The sequence below is a fragment of the Bipolaris victoriae genome (assembly GCF_000527765.1).
Source record: "Bipolaris victoriae FI3 unplaced genomic scaffold scaffold_50, whole genome shotgun sequence".
In the NCBI taxonomy this organism is placed as follows: Eukaryota; Fungi; Ascomycota; class Dothideomycetes; order Pleosporales; family Pleosporaceae; genus Bipolaris; species Bipolaris victoriae.
The window spans coordinates 172417-185851 of NW_014575342.1; the positions used below are offsets into that span (position 1 = coordinate 172417).

The 13435-nt window shown below is 53.4% G+C and overlaps 6 protein-coding genes across 6 annotated transcripts; 5 read left to right on the forward strand and 1 right to left on the reverse strand.

The window, feature by feature from the left end:
- Positions 1 to 405: 405 nt before the first annotated feature.
- On the forward strand, positions 406 to 1007 carry COCVIDRAFT_27313 (hypothetical protein; the record flags this gene model as incomplete). The annotated part of the gene is made up of 2 exons (XM_014700409.1): positions 406 to 644; positions 701 to 1007. The coding sequence occupies 2 exons, from the start codon at positions 406 to 408 to the stop codon at positions 1005 to 1007; spliced, it is 546 nt and encodes a 181-aa protein (XP_014555895.1).
- An 852-nt stretch (positions 1008 to 1859) lies between these two features.
- On the forward strand, positions 1860 to 2791 carry COCVIDRAFT_101275 (hypothetical protein; the record flags this gene model as incomplete). Its single annotated transcript, XM_014700410.1, has 2 exons — positions 1860 to 2004; positions 2112 to 2791. 2 exons carry the CDS (start codon positions 1860 to 1862, stop codon positions 2789 to 2791), a joined length of 825 nt encoding a protein of 274 aa, XP_014555896.1.
- Positions 2792 to 3363: 572 nt separating this feature from the next.
- COCVIDRAFT_38457 (hypothetical protein) lies at positions 3364 to 4995 on the forward strand (the record flags this gene model as incomplete). The annotated part of the gene is made up of 3 exons (XM_014700411.1): positions 3364 to 3590; positions 3645 to 4281; positions 4333 to 4995. The coding sequence occupies 3 exons, from the start codon at positions 3364 to 3366 to the stop codon at positions 4993 to 4995; spliced, it is 1527 nt and encodes a 508-aa protein (XP_014555897.1).
- A 138-nt stretch (positions 4996 to 5133) lies between these two features.
- COCVIDRAFT_55476 (hypothetical protein) lies at positions 5134 to 5349 on the reverse strand (the record flags this gene model as incomplete). Its single annotated transcript, XM_014700412.1, has 1 exon — positions 5134 to 5349. A coding segment is annotated over one exon (216 nt), but the record flags the coding sequence as incomplete, so codon positions are not given.
- Positions 5350 to 5735: 386 nt separating this feature from the next.
- On the forward strand, positions 5736 to 8402 carry COCVIDRAFT_101236 (hypothetical protein; the record flags this gene model as incomplete). Its single annotated transcript, XM_014700413.1, has 3 exons — positions 5736 to 8023; positions 8075 to 8230; positions 8285 to 8402. The coding sequence occupies 3 exons, from the start codon at positions 5736 to 5738 to the stop codon at positions 8400 to 8402; spliced, it is 2562 nt and encodes an 853-aa protein (XP_014555899.1).
- Positions 8403 to 10295: 1893 nt separating this feature from the next.
- On the forward strand, positions 10296 to 13077 carry COCVIDRAFT_27317 (hypothetical protein; the record flags this gene model as incomplete). Its single annotated transcript, XM_014700414.1, has 3 exons — positions 10296 to 12180; positions 12232 to 12633; positions 12692 to 13077. 3 exons carry the CDS (start codon positions 10296 to 10298, stop codon positions 13075 to 13077), a joined length of 2673 nt encoding a protein of 890 aa, XP_014555900.1.
- Between the last annotated feature and the right edge of the window lie 358 nt (positions 13078 to 13435).

The window sequence follows — 13435 nt, forward strand, 5'->3', positions numbered from 1 at the left end:
ACGGGCTACCCGCGACCCGCGACGTCAGTGCAGGGTCGAGATCAAGACGGCTGCTCCACTTGTGTCCCGTCAACCCTGGTCTGTCAGCCGCGATATGACGTCGATGTGTGGCGCTGTGCACTATGGCCACACCAAAGCAAGATATGGGACCATAACCATTCCCTCTCTGCTAGCTCATTAGCTTCCTCACTAAATAATATACGCACTCCGCAGTATACATTTGCTCCTCAGTAGCATCGCCTGTATTTCCTCTCAGAGCCATCATCCACATTTTGACTAAGCAGTGAGTGGTCCCCCTTGACAGCCAACCCTGCCCATGTGCAGTATTGGCAGACTTTCCAAGTCTTTCCATTGACACGTATTCATCAGATTCATTCTCAAAAGAAACATCACACATCTACCACAATGCCTGCCTCAGTAGCATCAGCGCCCGTCAGACACACCCCCAACAAGACGACTGCCACAAGAAACGTCAAGAAGGCAGGCACAGCCGCAACCAAGAAGCCCCAAACAAACGGCGCCGTAAACGGAGCCACAAACGGAGCATCGCACCCCCAAATGTCGCCTTATACCATCATGGCCTCGAGAATCGCCAACCGCGTCGCCGAAATGGCAGAAAACATGACGTTTGTCGAGCGAGAAAAGTGAGTCTCCTCTCTCTTCAAAGAAAACCATTCACTGACAAATTTCGTCTCAAAAGGCCTCAGCCACAACAAAACGGCGCCGTGCAACCGCAAGCCGCGCCTCGCAAGCCCCCGCGAAAGCTCGAAATGCGCATTCCCAACAGCGGCGCTTCACCTACAAACATTACGTTTAGCGCGCCCTTCCTTGACAACACGCTGTCTAAGCTGTTGACACTGCAGAACCGCATGTTGACTGTTAGCAACGACATTGCTGCATGCGAGGATGTGGACGAGAAGACGAAGCAGGAGCAGTTTGCGCAGAGCGCCGAGTTGAGCCGCATCATCGCACTGATTTGTGCTGAGAAGGCTAGGCAGGGTGCTTAGTTCTTCTTTTTTGCTTTCTTTTCCCTTGCTTGTTTTCGGGCTTGAATGACAGCATATCATGTCTTTCACCACGTTATCATTTTCTATTTTCATTCTAAAGTGGCGTTTGGAGGCGGTGTTTCCCGTATGTATAACGAAATAGGTGGCTTTTCTTTAAACGCAGATAAGCAGGGGTTTGTTTTTTGTACGAATAGTTATAGATGAGAATGACAACGAAAATCTTTAATGGTACTGCAAAACTCTTTTCCTGTTCAGTTGCGGTCTCGTGATGCTAGTCTGGTAAGGTTACCCCTGAAACAAAAGTAAAATGGTCTTTCTCACTAGAGGAGCAAAATGGACACTTGCCACATATGCCCTTTACTGCAGCAAGCCGGGCCCCATCACGCCCAAAGGACCCAAAGAAAACCTGCGTCTTGTACCAGAGATCGACACGCGCCATGGCTGAGTTGGGCGGGACATTCTGTGGTAAAGCGTACGTCATGGAAATGCGGGGGTTGTTGCTGCGGCGGGATAGCGTACACCGGTAGTCGCACGCACGCACCCCTGCATTCTCGAAACCGGTTCCAAAGAGTTGCGCAGTGGCGCACTTTTTGCCGCAATGACAAGAGATCGGCGGCGAATTGGGGGAAAAAGAGGGTCTGGGTCAGTCTGGAGTGATGGCTGTGTTCTGGGAGAAAGATTGAGCTTCTTACTACTTACTTTACTTGTTACTACATACTGTATTCTACGTTAGGGTTGCATGTAGAGCTGCTACGTACCCTGTTTTGTAACTGATATTGTCCAACTCATTGCATTTGCCAGCTTTAGAGATTATTCGTCGACACTCTCTCTTGTTTTGTTGCATCTGCGAAAATGACGAGCTTCATTTCAAACATCATCTGGAACTCTGTCGAGGGGTTCGTGGATGCGGGAAAGAAATCGGCGGGCGAATTTGGCGGCAATGCGTTGATTAAAGCTGGAGATATGATTGAGAATAGCGGTAGGAGCATAGGAACCGGTAGGTTTGACTCCTTTCTTGCTCCACCCCTAGAACCCTTTCAGATTCATATAGAATCGCATATCCTCGACTTTTCTTAGGAAACACTGACTGAACCCATCTCTTAGGCATAGAAAAAAAGGCAACTAGCTATGGCACTGCCATCACAGGCCAGCCCTATAAGCCTTCAGCAAAGGCCCTGCCCTCGACTGCCCGTAAGCCCGCAATGAAGCGCTCGAATTCCACACCTGTGAACGTCAAACCACCGACAAGCGGAATACCCTTGGGCGCGAAGAAGTATCCTGGCGGCAATCAAATACAAGGAGCTGTTGGTGGAGCCAAGAAGACGGCGGGAGGAGTCAACAAAGCCATTGGCGGTGTTACTGGCACCGCATCCAAAGCGACTGGAGGTGTCGTGGGCCGAGCAAATAGCACAATCGGCACTCTTTCATCCACGGCAACAAAAGGCCCGGGTAGTGTTGTAGGAGGCGGTCGGAAAGCCCTCGGCGGAGCTACTAAGTCTATCCCCCCTTTCAAGGGTCCAGGTCCGACATCTGCTGCTCCGAATAATAGCATCCCTAAGCCAGCTTATCCTACCGAGAAGAAGAAGGCCGTGAAGCCAGGCCAACCGAAGCCGTTTACACCGCCGGTTGAACAAAAGAAACCAGATCCGAAGAAACCTTATCCAGGAACGAATACATTGCCAGGACAAAGCCGGACGCCGGTGCAGCAGCATAAGTATAAGCCCTTACCCAGGCTGGGCCCGCAGGTTGGTCTGGGGCAAACCATGCAACATATTTCCATCTGATTTGCGAGGGTGTTTTCGTCTTTCGGCGTTACAATGTAAGACTAGATCCTAAGTTTCGGGAGTAAGCAATTTAGTATTAGTAGTATATCATTATTCCAAGGATCCATAGTTGTATTGTCAGCTGTGCGTGGGAATCGTGGATACCGGATGACCCCGTGCTACGGTGCTTTCATCTCAACACGATCTGGTGTGGTGATATGAACCGCGACCTTACAGCCCATGTGTAGTGGAATGGGCGTACAGCTGTCCAAATGGTAGTCAGCACACGCTCGGGCACCCTGATGTCGTTAACTTCGGCCAGACTCCGGTGTCGGCGGGTCTGTTTCCGCTGAGCACCATTGCTCATCATTGTCGATCGCTCCACCGAACCCCACACATCCTTGCCTCAACTGTAGGACCCTCGACCTATCATAAATGGCGCAATGGGTCAGACGTCGTCTCGGCATTTGGGGGAAGCATTCCGGGGGTAAAGCTTAGGTTTCTTATATATTCCCGGCCATCCGATGTGTGACTAGGTGCATCTTGTGTGCCGTCTCGCTTTCCTTCTCGTCCTTGAATACGTCGGACTCATGATGGCGCCGTTTTCGACCAAGAGATACTATGCAAGCGATAATCGGGACGAAGAGAAGGTTGAAACGGTGGCAGTTGAGAAGAACGGAGATAATATTCCAGATGCGCCTGTTATGAGAGAGATTGATCCAGTCATTGAGAAACGTGTACGACGGAAACTGGATAAACACGTTGTCCCACTGCTATCAGCGCTATATCTTCTTGCCTTTCTCGACAGATCCAACATTGGGTAATGCGACATATCAAGAACTTTCTCAGATCCAACTGCTTACACAAGACATAGAAACGCGCGCATTGCCGGTATGGAAGAGGACCTCCACCTCAGTAGCTCGGAATATTCATGGCTGCTAACGATATTTTACATTTCCTACATCGTCTTTGGCTTCCTCATCGTCATGTGGAAAGTCGTGCCTCCGCATCGCTGGGCTGCAGGATGCGTTTTCACATGGGGCCTGATATCGAGCGCACAAGCTGGAGCTCAATCATGGACTGGAATGATGGTGCTCCGCTTCCTCATGGGGGTTGCTGAAATCGCTTTTGGGCCTGGCGTACCGTTCCTGCTTTCGTTCTTTTATCTCAGACACGAGCTCGGTCTGAGATGTGGATTGTTCCTGTCGGCCGCACCGCTAGCAAACACATTTTCGGGCGCGCTGGCTTACGGTATTACCAGCGGAAATCCTTCGTTTGCAAAGTGGCGCGTACTGTTTCTCGCGGAGGGACTTCCGACAGTTGTAATGTCTGTTGTGACATGGTTCTTTTTGCCAGACAGCCCAGAGAAAGCGCGATTCCTTACCGAAGAGGAAAAGACTGTTGCCAAAGCACGTGGTGTGGTACAGGCGGGTACAGGGAATCGAATTGGAAGCATTGAGTGGAGGGAAATGCTGGAAGCGGTACTAGACTTGAAGAGTTGGGTCCTAGGCGCAAGTAGAGTAAACTCGTTGGGTACATCGAGCGAACTAACAATCTTTCAGATTATGTATTTCTCCGGCAACGTAGCATTCTCATCGCTACCAGTCTTTTTGCCTACCATCCTTACTGAGATGGGATTCTCGCACGTGCACGCACAGGGACTAACAGCACCTCCCTTCTTCGTCTCTTTCCTTACTGTCATTGTGACTTGCTACATTGCCGACCGCACCCAACAGCGCGGTATCATGATTGCCATACTCACAGCAATCGGGGGTGCTGGTTATGTGATCCTGGCTACGACCAAGGCTGTGGCAGCAAGATACTTTGGAGTCTTCCTAGCTGCTGCGGGCATCTTCCCGGCCATTGGCAATGTTCTGCCGTGGATCACGAACAACCAGGGTACAGATACGCGGAGAGGGACTGGCCTGATGATGGCGAACCTCATTGGGCAGTGTGGGCCGGTACTTGGAACTCGACTGTATCCAAAATCAGAGGGGCCGCTGTATGTCAAAGGCCAGTCGATTTGTGCGGGGTTCATGTTCCTCTTTTGCCTGCTGGCTATCCTGTTGCGAACTCTACTTGCGTGGGAGAACAAGAAGCTGGATAGACAATACGGGACTTTGGCGCAGCAAAAATCAGCGATGCAGGAAGCTGCAAAGGGCGGGGAGGCGGTCCATCAGGTCGGACTAGAGAACTATGGTCCAATGTATCGATATGTACTGTAGTGGGGTCAATGGTAAGAGAAAATGGCTATCATGGCGTTGAATGGCGGTATGCAGCGTAAGGTTGGCGACATGTGAAAAGCAATGAAGAGGGGACTGGTTGTGCATGCAGCGGGTGGTGGAGCAGGGGCATGCAGCTTGTCTTCCTGCATTGATGGGATAATTACTAGTGATGTAGCTATATGATAGATAATTCATCGGGATGGTTGTGCAGTCAGGAGCGAATCTGTATCGAATCAGTTCAAGGGCGAAGGAAGGTAGCGTGTTTGAAACTGGCCCCCCGTCTGTCCTCGGCCTACGTGTCCGAAAGAGGAAACCGCGCACACGACATCTGTTATGTGCACCACGACGGCCAAACGTCAATCAATGCCATGTTCTCATCATGGCAATCTGCAAGCCGGCCCAGAGATCAGCGCATCCAAGCGCACAAATATCCATGGTCAGCTTGCAGGGCACCGCCAAGGCGCAGCACCGGCGGTTCCCAGCGTGCGAACGGGCAGAAAGCTGGGGCAGCTGGGCCAATGACGAGCTGGGGGACGCACGCACCGCAGCACTGGCCCCCAATAACGTCACTGCCAGATTCTGGATGAACAATGTCGTCTTGCGCTGCTCGTCCTCCTGTGCGCCCCTACTTCTAGACGCCTGCGTGTCTGCATCCCAGTGGCCCTCAACTGTATCTACGCCCCATCACCCACCCATCGTAGCTCCACCATTGCTGCCGTTCCGAGGCGCGCCTTGCTGCAATGCCGTCCAATTCCTCCACTGGGCCTGGACCCGCCAGCGCTGCTAACTCAGGTCATGCTTCGTACGCGACAGCTGCAGCCTCGGATCCTGTTTCGCGCCAAGGACAAGACGCCGACTCTGCTTCTGCTCTGCCCAAAAAGAAGAAGAAGACGCATCGTGGTGGAAAGAAGAGGCGCAATCGTCGCCCATCCTTTGCCGCAGGAGCCGATCTGCCACAGGCTGACTCAATGGATGAGCGTCCCACCCTCGCCAACGCCGCCAGCCACGGCCAGTCACGAGGGAGCAGCAGCTTCTACCGCACCCACAGCAATCTCAGCAACACCAGCCTCGAGAGTGAAGCCCTGCTGGACCACCGCGAACAGCCCACCATCCGGACGCGTCGTCCAAGCGTGCCTGTGACGTCCATGTACCCGCCTCGGGGGAGCCAGCCCACCCCCAACCCTCAACGCCTGCAGCCCTCGAAACCAGCAAACTCGTACGGAAGGTCGCGCCTCTCACATACCCCCGACCTGCTTCACCACAGCGATGCCGCCGACGACGACGAAGACGACGACACCAACGACAGGACCCCCTTGATGAGCTCCTCTGTTCGTGACATCAGGTCAGGCACAAGCTATGGCTCAAACGGCGGTAATGCACGTAGCAGGAGCGGCACGTCCTTGTCTGCTCCCAAGCACATGACGATGCCTGAACACCGACCCGACCTCTTCACCCAGCACCATCACTCTGCCACAAACCTCAACGACTACGATGTTAACAACCCCCCGTCCGTGCCCACCAGCCCGACCTTTGAACCCCACTCCGGACTGGACGATGTCATGATCCCAACAGATCTCGACCACATGTCCGATCCCGGCCGACCCAGCAGCAGAAGTCGCGATGCATTGATCAACATTGACGGGGACGAACATGGAGGCTCGCCTCCCTCTGCTGGCGACTTGAGACGTCGTATGACCACAACGGCACTTGAAGATGTCTGTTTCCCACACGAGGCCATGTCTGAAATAGGACACGAGGATTATATGAACGCGCCGACGACTGGTGAGCCTACGAGCCGACGGAGACGCCGCCGCTGGCCTGATCTCGACGTACTACAGGCATGGGCAAACCAGGAGAAGGAGCAGCGGACCATGGACGGCATGCGCATGCGCAAGGTTAGCGAACCGCTCATGGTCGAAGGCCGTCTGCGTCCCAGACGGCGCGTCTGGCACCGTGAGGCGAGCGATGCACCCTATCGATTTACTTATTTTAACGAAACCTTTGACAATACCATTCATAGTCAAAGCATCAGCGAACTGCTGCAGCCCGGTCAAAGTTTCAGGAATCTGTTTGTCCCGGATCCCCCAATTATCGAAGACACTAGCGATAGCTCTGATACGGAGGATGATATGCTACACTCGGGTACCAATGGACATAATTCGCGATCGGCTTCCAAAGTGGACGGCAAGCACTCGTCTGGAGAGCAGACACGCTCCACGACGCCGCGTCCAGCAGAAACACCAAAGGCTGAGGACGAGAAACCGAAGCGCTACGGCCCACGACCTGCGTGGTGGCTGGATGTCATGTCGCCCACGGAGACGGAGATGAAGGTCATTTCCAAGACGTTTGGCATTCACCCCTTGACATCCGAGGACATCTTGATGCAGGAACAACGCGAAAAGGTCGAACTCTTCAAGCACTACTACTTCATCAACTATCGAACGTTTGAGCAGGATGAGAACAGTGAAGACTATCTGGATCCCGTCAACCTGTACGTTGTTGTGTTCCGGGAAGGTGTAATAAGCTTCCACTTTTCCTTGACACCGCACCCTGCAAACGTTCGTCGCCGCATCCGCCAATTGTCAGACTACCTGGTTCTGTCGCCTGATTGGATTTCGTATGCCATAATTGACGATGTGACGGACGCGTATGCACCCATGATCCAGAAGATTGAGGAAGAAGTCGACGACATTGACGAAGCCATTCTGCGTCTTCACTCGAGCGATGAAGAACAAGAGGCGGAGAAGGAAAAGAATCACAGCTACAACAACCCGCACTACAAGGATCCGCCTGAGGTCAAGTCCCAGCAGGACACGGGCCGAGACATGCTGCGTCGGGTAGGCGAGTGCCGAAAGAAGGTTATGAGCCTGTACCGGCTGTTGGGCAACAAGGCCGATGTCATCAAGGGATTTGCAAAGAGATGCAACGAGCAGTGGGACATTGCACCTCGCAACGAAATCGGCATGTATCTTGGAGATATTCAAGATCACATTGTTACCATGACTGGCAACTTGAGCCACTATGAAAAGTAAGTTTGAAGCATGGCTTGCTTGAGACGCAAACTAACAAAGGATTACAGTCTTCTTTCTCGCGCGCATAGCAACTACCTGGCGCAGATCAACATCCGGATGAATGAGCGACAAGAAAAGACGTCTGACATTCTGGGCAAGCTAACGGTGTTGGGTACTATTGTGCTGCCCATGAATGTTGTGACGGGTATCTGGGGCATGAACTGGTAAGTGCATAAGATTGCATGGGGCCAAGATGAGAGATGCTGACCAAAAGCTAGCCTTGTGCCCGGACAAGATATTCAAAACCTCAACTGGTTCTGGTCCATTACTGGGGGCCTTATTACGTTTGGTCTGGCTTGCTACTTTATTGCAAAGCGGGTTTACGGCATTGTTTAAGCAAGAGCGGCGTAAAGAAAGTGTGCATTTTGTAGGGGTTTGCGGACAAGATGTTGCAACCCTTTGGCGTTGGGGTTTGATATAACGTAGTGATGGATATGGCATTGTTGTTGGGTATTCCTGTGGATCGAGATTGTACATTGTTCTTCTGTTCTGACTCTAATAGAAGATTTTGGATAGCTGCGGCGTCTAGTATGTTATCATCATGATTCTGACTTGTCGACTGTGAAGAAGGGTTGATGTTGAGGGGCCGTATCGGCGGGGTCAGTGCCACAGGAGGGGAGGACACATGGGTCGGTAATAACATTTGGCGCAGTAGGTTTTTCAGTAGCGGTGTGGTTCCGGTGAGCAGCTGATGGTGGCGGAGGCTGATGATATGTACATTTGTCAAGAGCTGTGGCAGGAGCTGAGCAGTTGTACTAGGAGATGCCCGAAACCTGAACAATCATGCCGCCCCAACCTGCTGCAAGTTGCGGACCGTTGGTCATGGAAGGGAATGGACTCATTTGTACGTAGGGACATTTCTAAATCGTAATGGTACCTCTCTTCCGCGTGTGCTTTCCGTAGGGCCGCGATAATGTTCAACATGTTGGGTGGCATCTTCTGGAACGGCCCGTGGGCAGCCTTTGGGTCGATTGGGCAGCCTCTGGAGGGGACGAGAAAAAAAGAGGTCGTCTGATGTCTCTCTTGGATGCTGCCTTGACTGTACATACGTACGCAAAATCGAATCAGAGGTAGTGGTAATGCATAGGGCTAGCAGGGTGACCCTAGAAGTGTTGGGTCGCCTCACTACTGTTAGGCGTTAGCAGCATGTATGGAGGTGTAAGCTGTGCAGCAGCAGCGAGGGAGGAGATTGTGTTTTCTTCATTGCCTTGTTGCAAAGGTCGCAGCAGACTACGGCTGAAATAGTCACCGTGTACCATGGATGCAAGACGGGCCACGATGGCGGCGTCACGGGCGTCCAGGCGTCAGACGGTCGAGGCGAGGGCGTGTGTCAGCGGATCGAGGCGTTTGCGAGGGCGGCGTGCACATGGTCGCGGCCTCACACGGCATGCGGGGCTATGCGACGGAGGCATGGCGCAACGTCCGGTCACTTCTTGAGCCCACTAAAAGAAACTTCTAGCGAATGTGGCAGCGTGCAGGCACCGGTTCGCATGATGCCACGGCCGCTCTCCCGCTGTCGCTCCACGGCAATGGTAGGGCTGCCATTGCATTGCGCCCGCTGAGGGCGTTCGTTGTTGCACCCCCAAAGCACCGTCGCATGTGCACTGCCCCTGCATGTATGCCTACTTACCATCTATCGTACATACTAGTCCTACTATACAAGCCGCAGTATAGCATACCATGCCGTACATAATTGGCCATGGGCAATCAGAGCATTCGCGCCCAAGGCCCATGTCTGATTGCATCCTGGTCGAGACCTGCGGACAGTACCCCCATGACGTCAACCGGGTGCTGAGTTCCAGCATCTGGGCAGTCGAGAACCCAACCCTGTCTTCTGACGCGATCCGCTCTCCATGACACTTGACGTCGTCTGCCTCGCTGCCTCGCTGCCTCTCTGCCTCTCCTGCTCTCTCTCTCTTATTACCCCGCCGGCGTCTGCTATCCCACCACAAGTACCAGCATTGCCCATCTCCCACCGTGTACCTGCGTGGGCTGATCCCCTTCCTTTTCACCAATCGACCACGACGCGCAATCCATCGACTGGGGGCTGCCTTTCACAGTCACATCAGCAGCGCCTTGTAGCCGCTGGCTGAGTAATAGCCAAGCATCACATTTCCTGGCCGACAGTCACTGCCCGCAACAAATACCGTTTTGCGCCCACTTCCGCCTTGACCACAACTTACCCCACTACTCACCCTTCAACCACTTTCCCCCTCCCCCGCCGCACCCATGTCCGTCATCTACAAGAAGACGGAGCGCGAGCGCGAATGGGAGACCGGCTCATCGCGCAATGGCGGTGGTGGCTACACCACGGTCAGGCGCTACAAACTCCCTGATCGCACCCTCGAGGAAGACACATACGAGTCCGAGATGCGGCTGGTCCAGCGCAGCCGTAACGACTTTGACGACCATCGCTCCGTCAAGGACTACGTTATTGAGCGAAGCGTTGAGCCTGTTCGCGAAGTCAGACACTACCACTATGCCGAACGTTCGCCCTCACCACAGCGATCCGAGTATCGCATCCACCGCGAGTATGAGCGTGAGTACGAGCGCGCGCCCTCTCCAGCACGCACTGAGATCCGCATCTCGCGGGAATATGAGCGCGACGAGGAAATCTTCCCCCGGGAGCAGCCCTACGAGTTGGAAAAGTATTCCAGGTCCACCGAGTATTTCCGTCCTGAACCGCAGCCGCAGCCGCAGGCCCCTCCCCAGTCCATCTACATCCGCAATGAAGCCGCTCAGCCTATGCAGATGCAGATGCAGCCTATTATTATCCGAGAGGAGGCCCCTCAGCCCATCATCATTCGTGAGCGTGTTCCGGAACCCGTGTATGAAGAGGAAAGACCGGTTGTTCGACAGCAACAAGAGCAGGACTACTACTATGAACGTCGATACAAAGAGATTGACCGTGGAAACCGTCACGATGAGGAACAGAACTACTACAGCGACGATGACGTGTATTATTACAAAACCAAGGATACCTGGGGTGGAAGCGAGACCCGCGTCAAACGTGACGTCGCTGCAGGTGCCCTTGCTGGCGTCGCTGCTGGCCAGATTATCAGGCATCACCGCAAGAGAAAGGGTGAAGCACCTGGCGGCTCCATTGGTAATGCCCTTGGCTATGGCACGCTAGGTGCCGTGAGTGCCGTAGCTCTCGACAGGTTCAACAACCGTTCCCGCTCTCGTTCTCGATCTGTCTCTTTGGACAGGGGTAGAGAGCACCGACGCCATAAGTCTCGTCATCGCAGCAAATCCCGTCACCGTAGTAAATCCAGGGCCAGAGAGCTTGGTACTCTTGCCGCTATCGCAGGTGTCGGAGCTCTTGCCTACGCTGCTGGACAAAGGAACAAAGCGAAGACGAAAGAAGAGACGGTCACAATCATAGAAGATCGACACCGCAGCAGGTCGCGTCATAGGAGCAAGTCGCGCCATAGGAGGGGCCGAAGAAAGTCGAGGTCCGTCTCGGTGGTATCAGACAGGAGTAGGTCTCGTAGTACGAGCAAGCACATGGACCCCGAGCACCGCAACAAGCGAGTGGCAGAAGTTGGCCTAGCTAGTGCTGTTCTCGCCGGCCTCGCTGAACGCCGGCGTAGCAAATCCCGGAAGCGTGAGGGAAAGCGCTCTCCAAGCCGCATTCGACAGGGTGTACCGATCGCTGCCGCCGGTGTTACTGGCGCAGCTATCACTGGACTCTATGAGAAACGTAAGGCTAAGAAGGAAGCTAGGGAAGCATCGCGCTCGAGGTCAAGGTCGCGTTCCAGATCGAGGTCAGTCCTCTCCCGTCTTACCGGGCGCAGCCGTAGTAGGCGTCAAAGTACAGTGAGTGAACCAGTCTTAGTAGAGTACGGCGGTGATCCGATCTACACCGATCGCCCAGCGAGAAGTCGAAGCCGTAGCCGCAGCCGTAGCCGCAGTCGTGACCGAACCCGCTCGCGCCGTAGACGTCGACGAAGCTCTTCTTCTTCTTCGGGCGGTAAGAGCCGGAGCCGGAGTAAGAGTCGGGCACGGGCGGTTGCAGAGACGGCAGCAGTTGCTGGCGTTGCCGGTTTAGCTGCTCATGAGGCGACAAAGAGACGAGATCGTAAGAAGGCCGAAAAGGAAGCCGAAAGACGACGTGAGTCCACCCTTCGCCCATATCGGAACTAGTTTGCTCAGAAATCAACAGGCGAGGAGGATTCGGCATACTCGACTGGGACCTACGACAGTCCCTACGGGAGCCCTACCGCATCTACAGCCTACACCAATGATTCACGATACTTCCCTGAGACGAACTATTTCCCTCCACCTCCTAACGCACCCGCCGTCGATCCCAACGCTCACAGCCCTTACCCACCCTACAATCCAGCTGACTACCCCCCTCCACCTAACAACGCTTACGAACCCAACCACCCTTCACAATACATCCATCCGCCTCATAGCGATGTCCATGTCGGAAACCCTTATGCTCCTCCTCCTCAACAACAACACGATGCTTACTATGGCCAACCCCGTCGTACGGACGGTAATGTGAGTGCTCCAGCCCCTAACCATATTGGTAACAAGCACAAAAACTTCGCTTCTGCACGTGGTGGGTTTAGGACGCTGCCAGCCGGTAGTGCTGAACATCATTGCTGATACCTGAATAGGGCCCGTAGAGAAGTCTCGCAGTCCTAGTCCAGCTCTTCCGACTCCACCACCCCCGGAAGAAGAGAAGAGTGTCAAGTTCAATCTAGAGCCGCAGGAGGAGCCTGCTCGGGAACCTTCTCGAGAGCCTTCTCCTGAGGGTGACGACAGCGACCAGGAACATCGTGGGCACAGAAGACGGAGGCGACATCGAGACGATGATAACTCACAAAGTTCGAGGGAATCTGGCAGGAGTCGTAAGAGACACCACCGAGACGAATCTCCTGGATCTGATGCATCTGATGAGACAATTGAGCTGCCACCACGCTTCGACGAGAATGGGCGGAAGAGGCCTGAGGATCCGCTGGCTGATACTTTGGAGAGCGTTTTGGCTTCGATATTCCGATAGTGTTTTGTTGGTTTCACGTCTTAATACCTTTCTTTGGATACCAGATTTTTCATTTTAATGACTGTTATGATGGGCTTTCGGTATGTCTATGATGATGTTTTTTGACGATTCTTTTATGTTTTGCGTCCGCTTGATGGTAATGAAGTCACGACACTTTGTAGACTTATATAGCATTGATATACCTGAGGATGAATAACACTTTGTTTGTATTTGTTAGATTCTTGATATTGTTATCTCTCTACAAGCCCGGGAATTGAAGTCAAGGAACGATCAGTTTCATCCACAAGCGTCAGGTACACCTTTGTGCAGTCAATTGCTTCGTCGTTGATATGCTATGTTTATGTTACTGTATGTTATG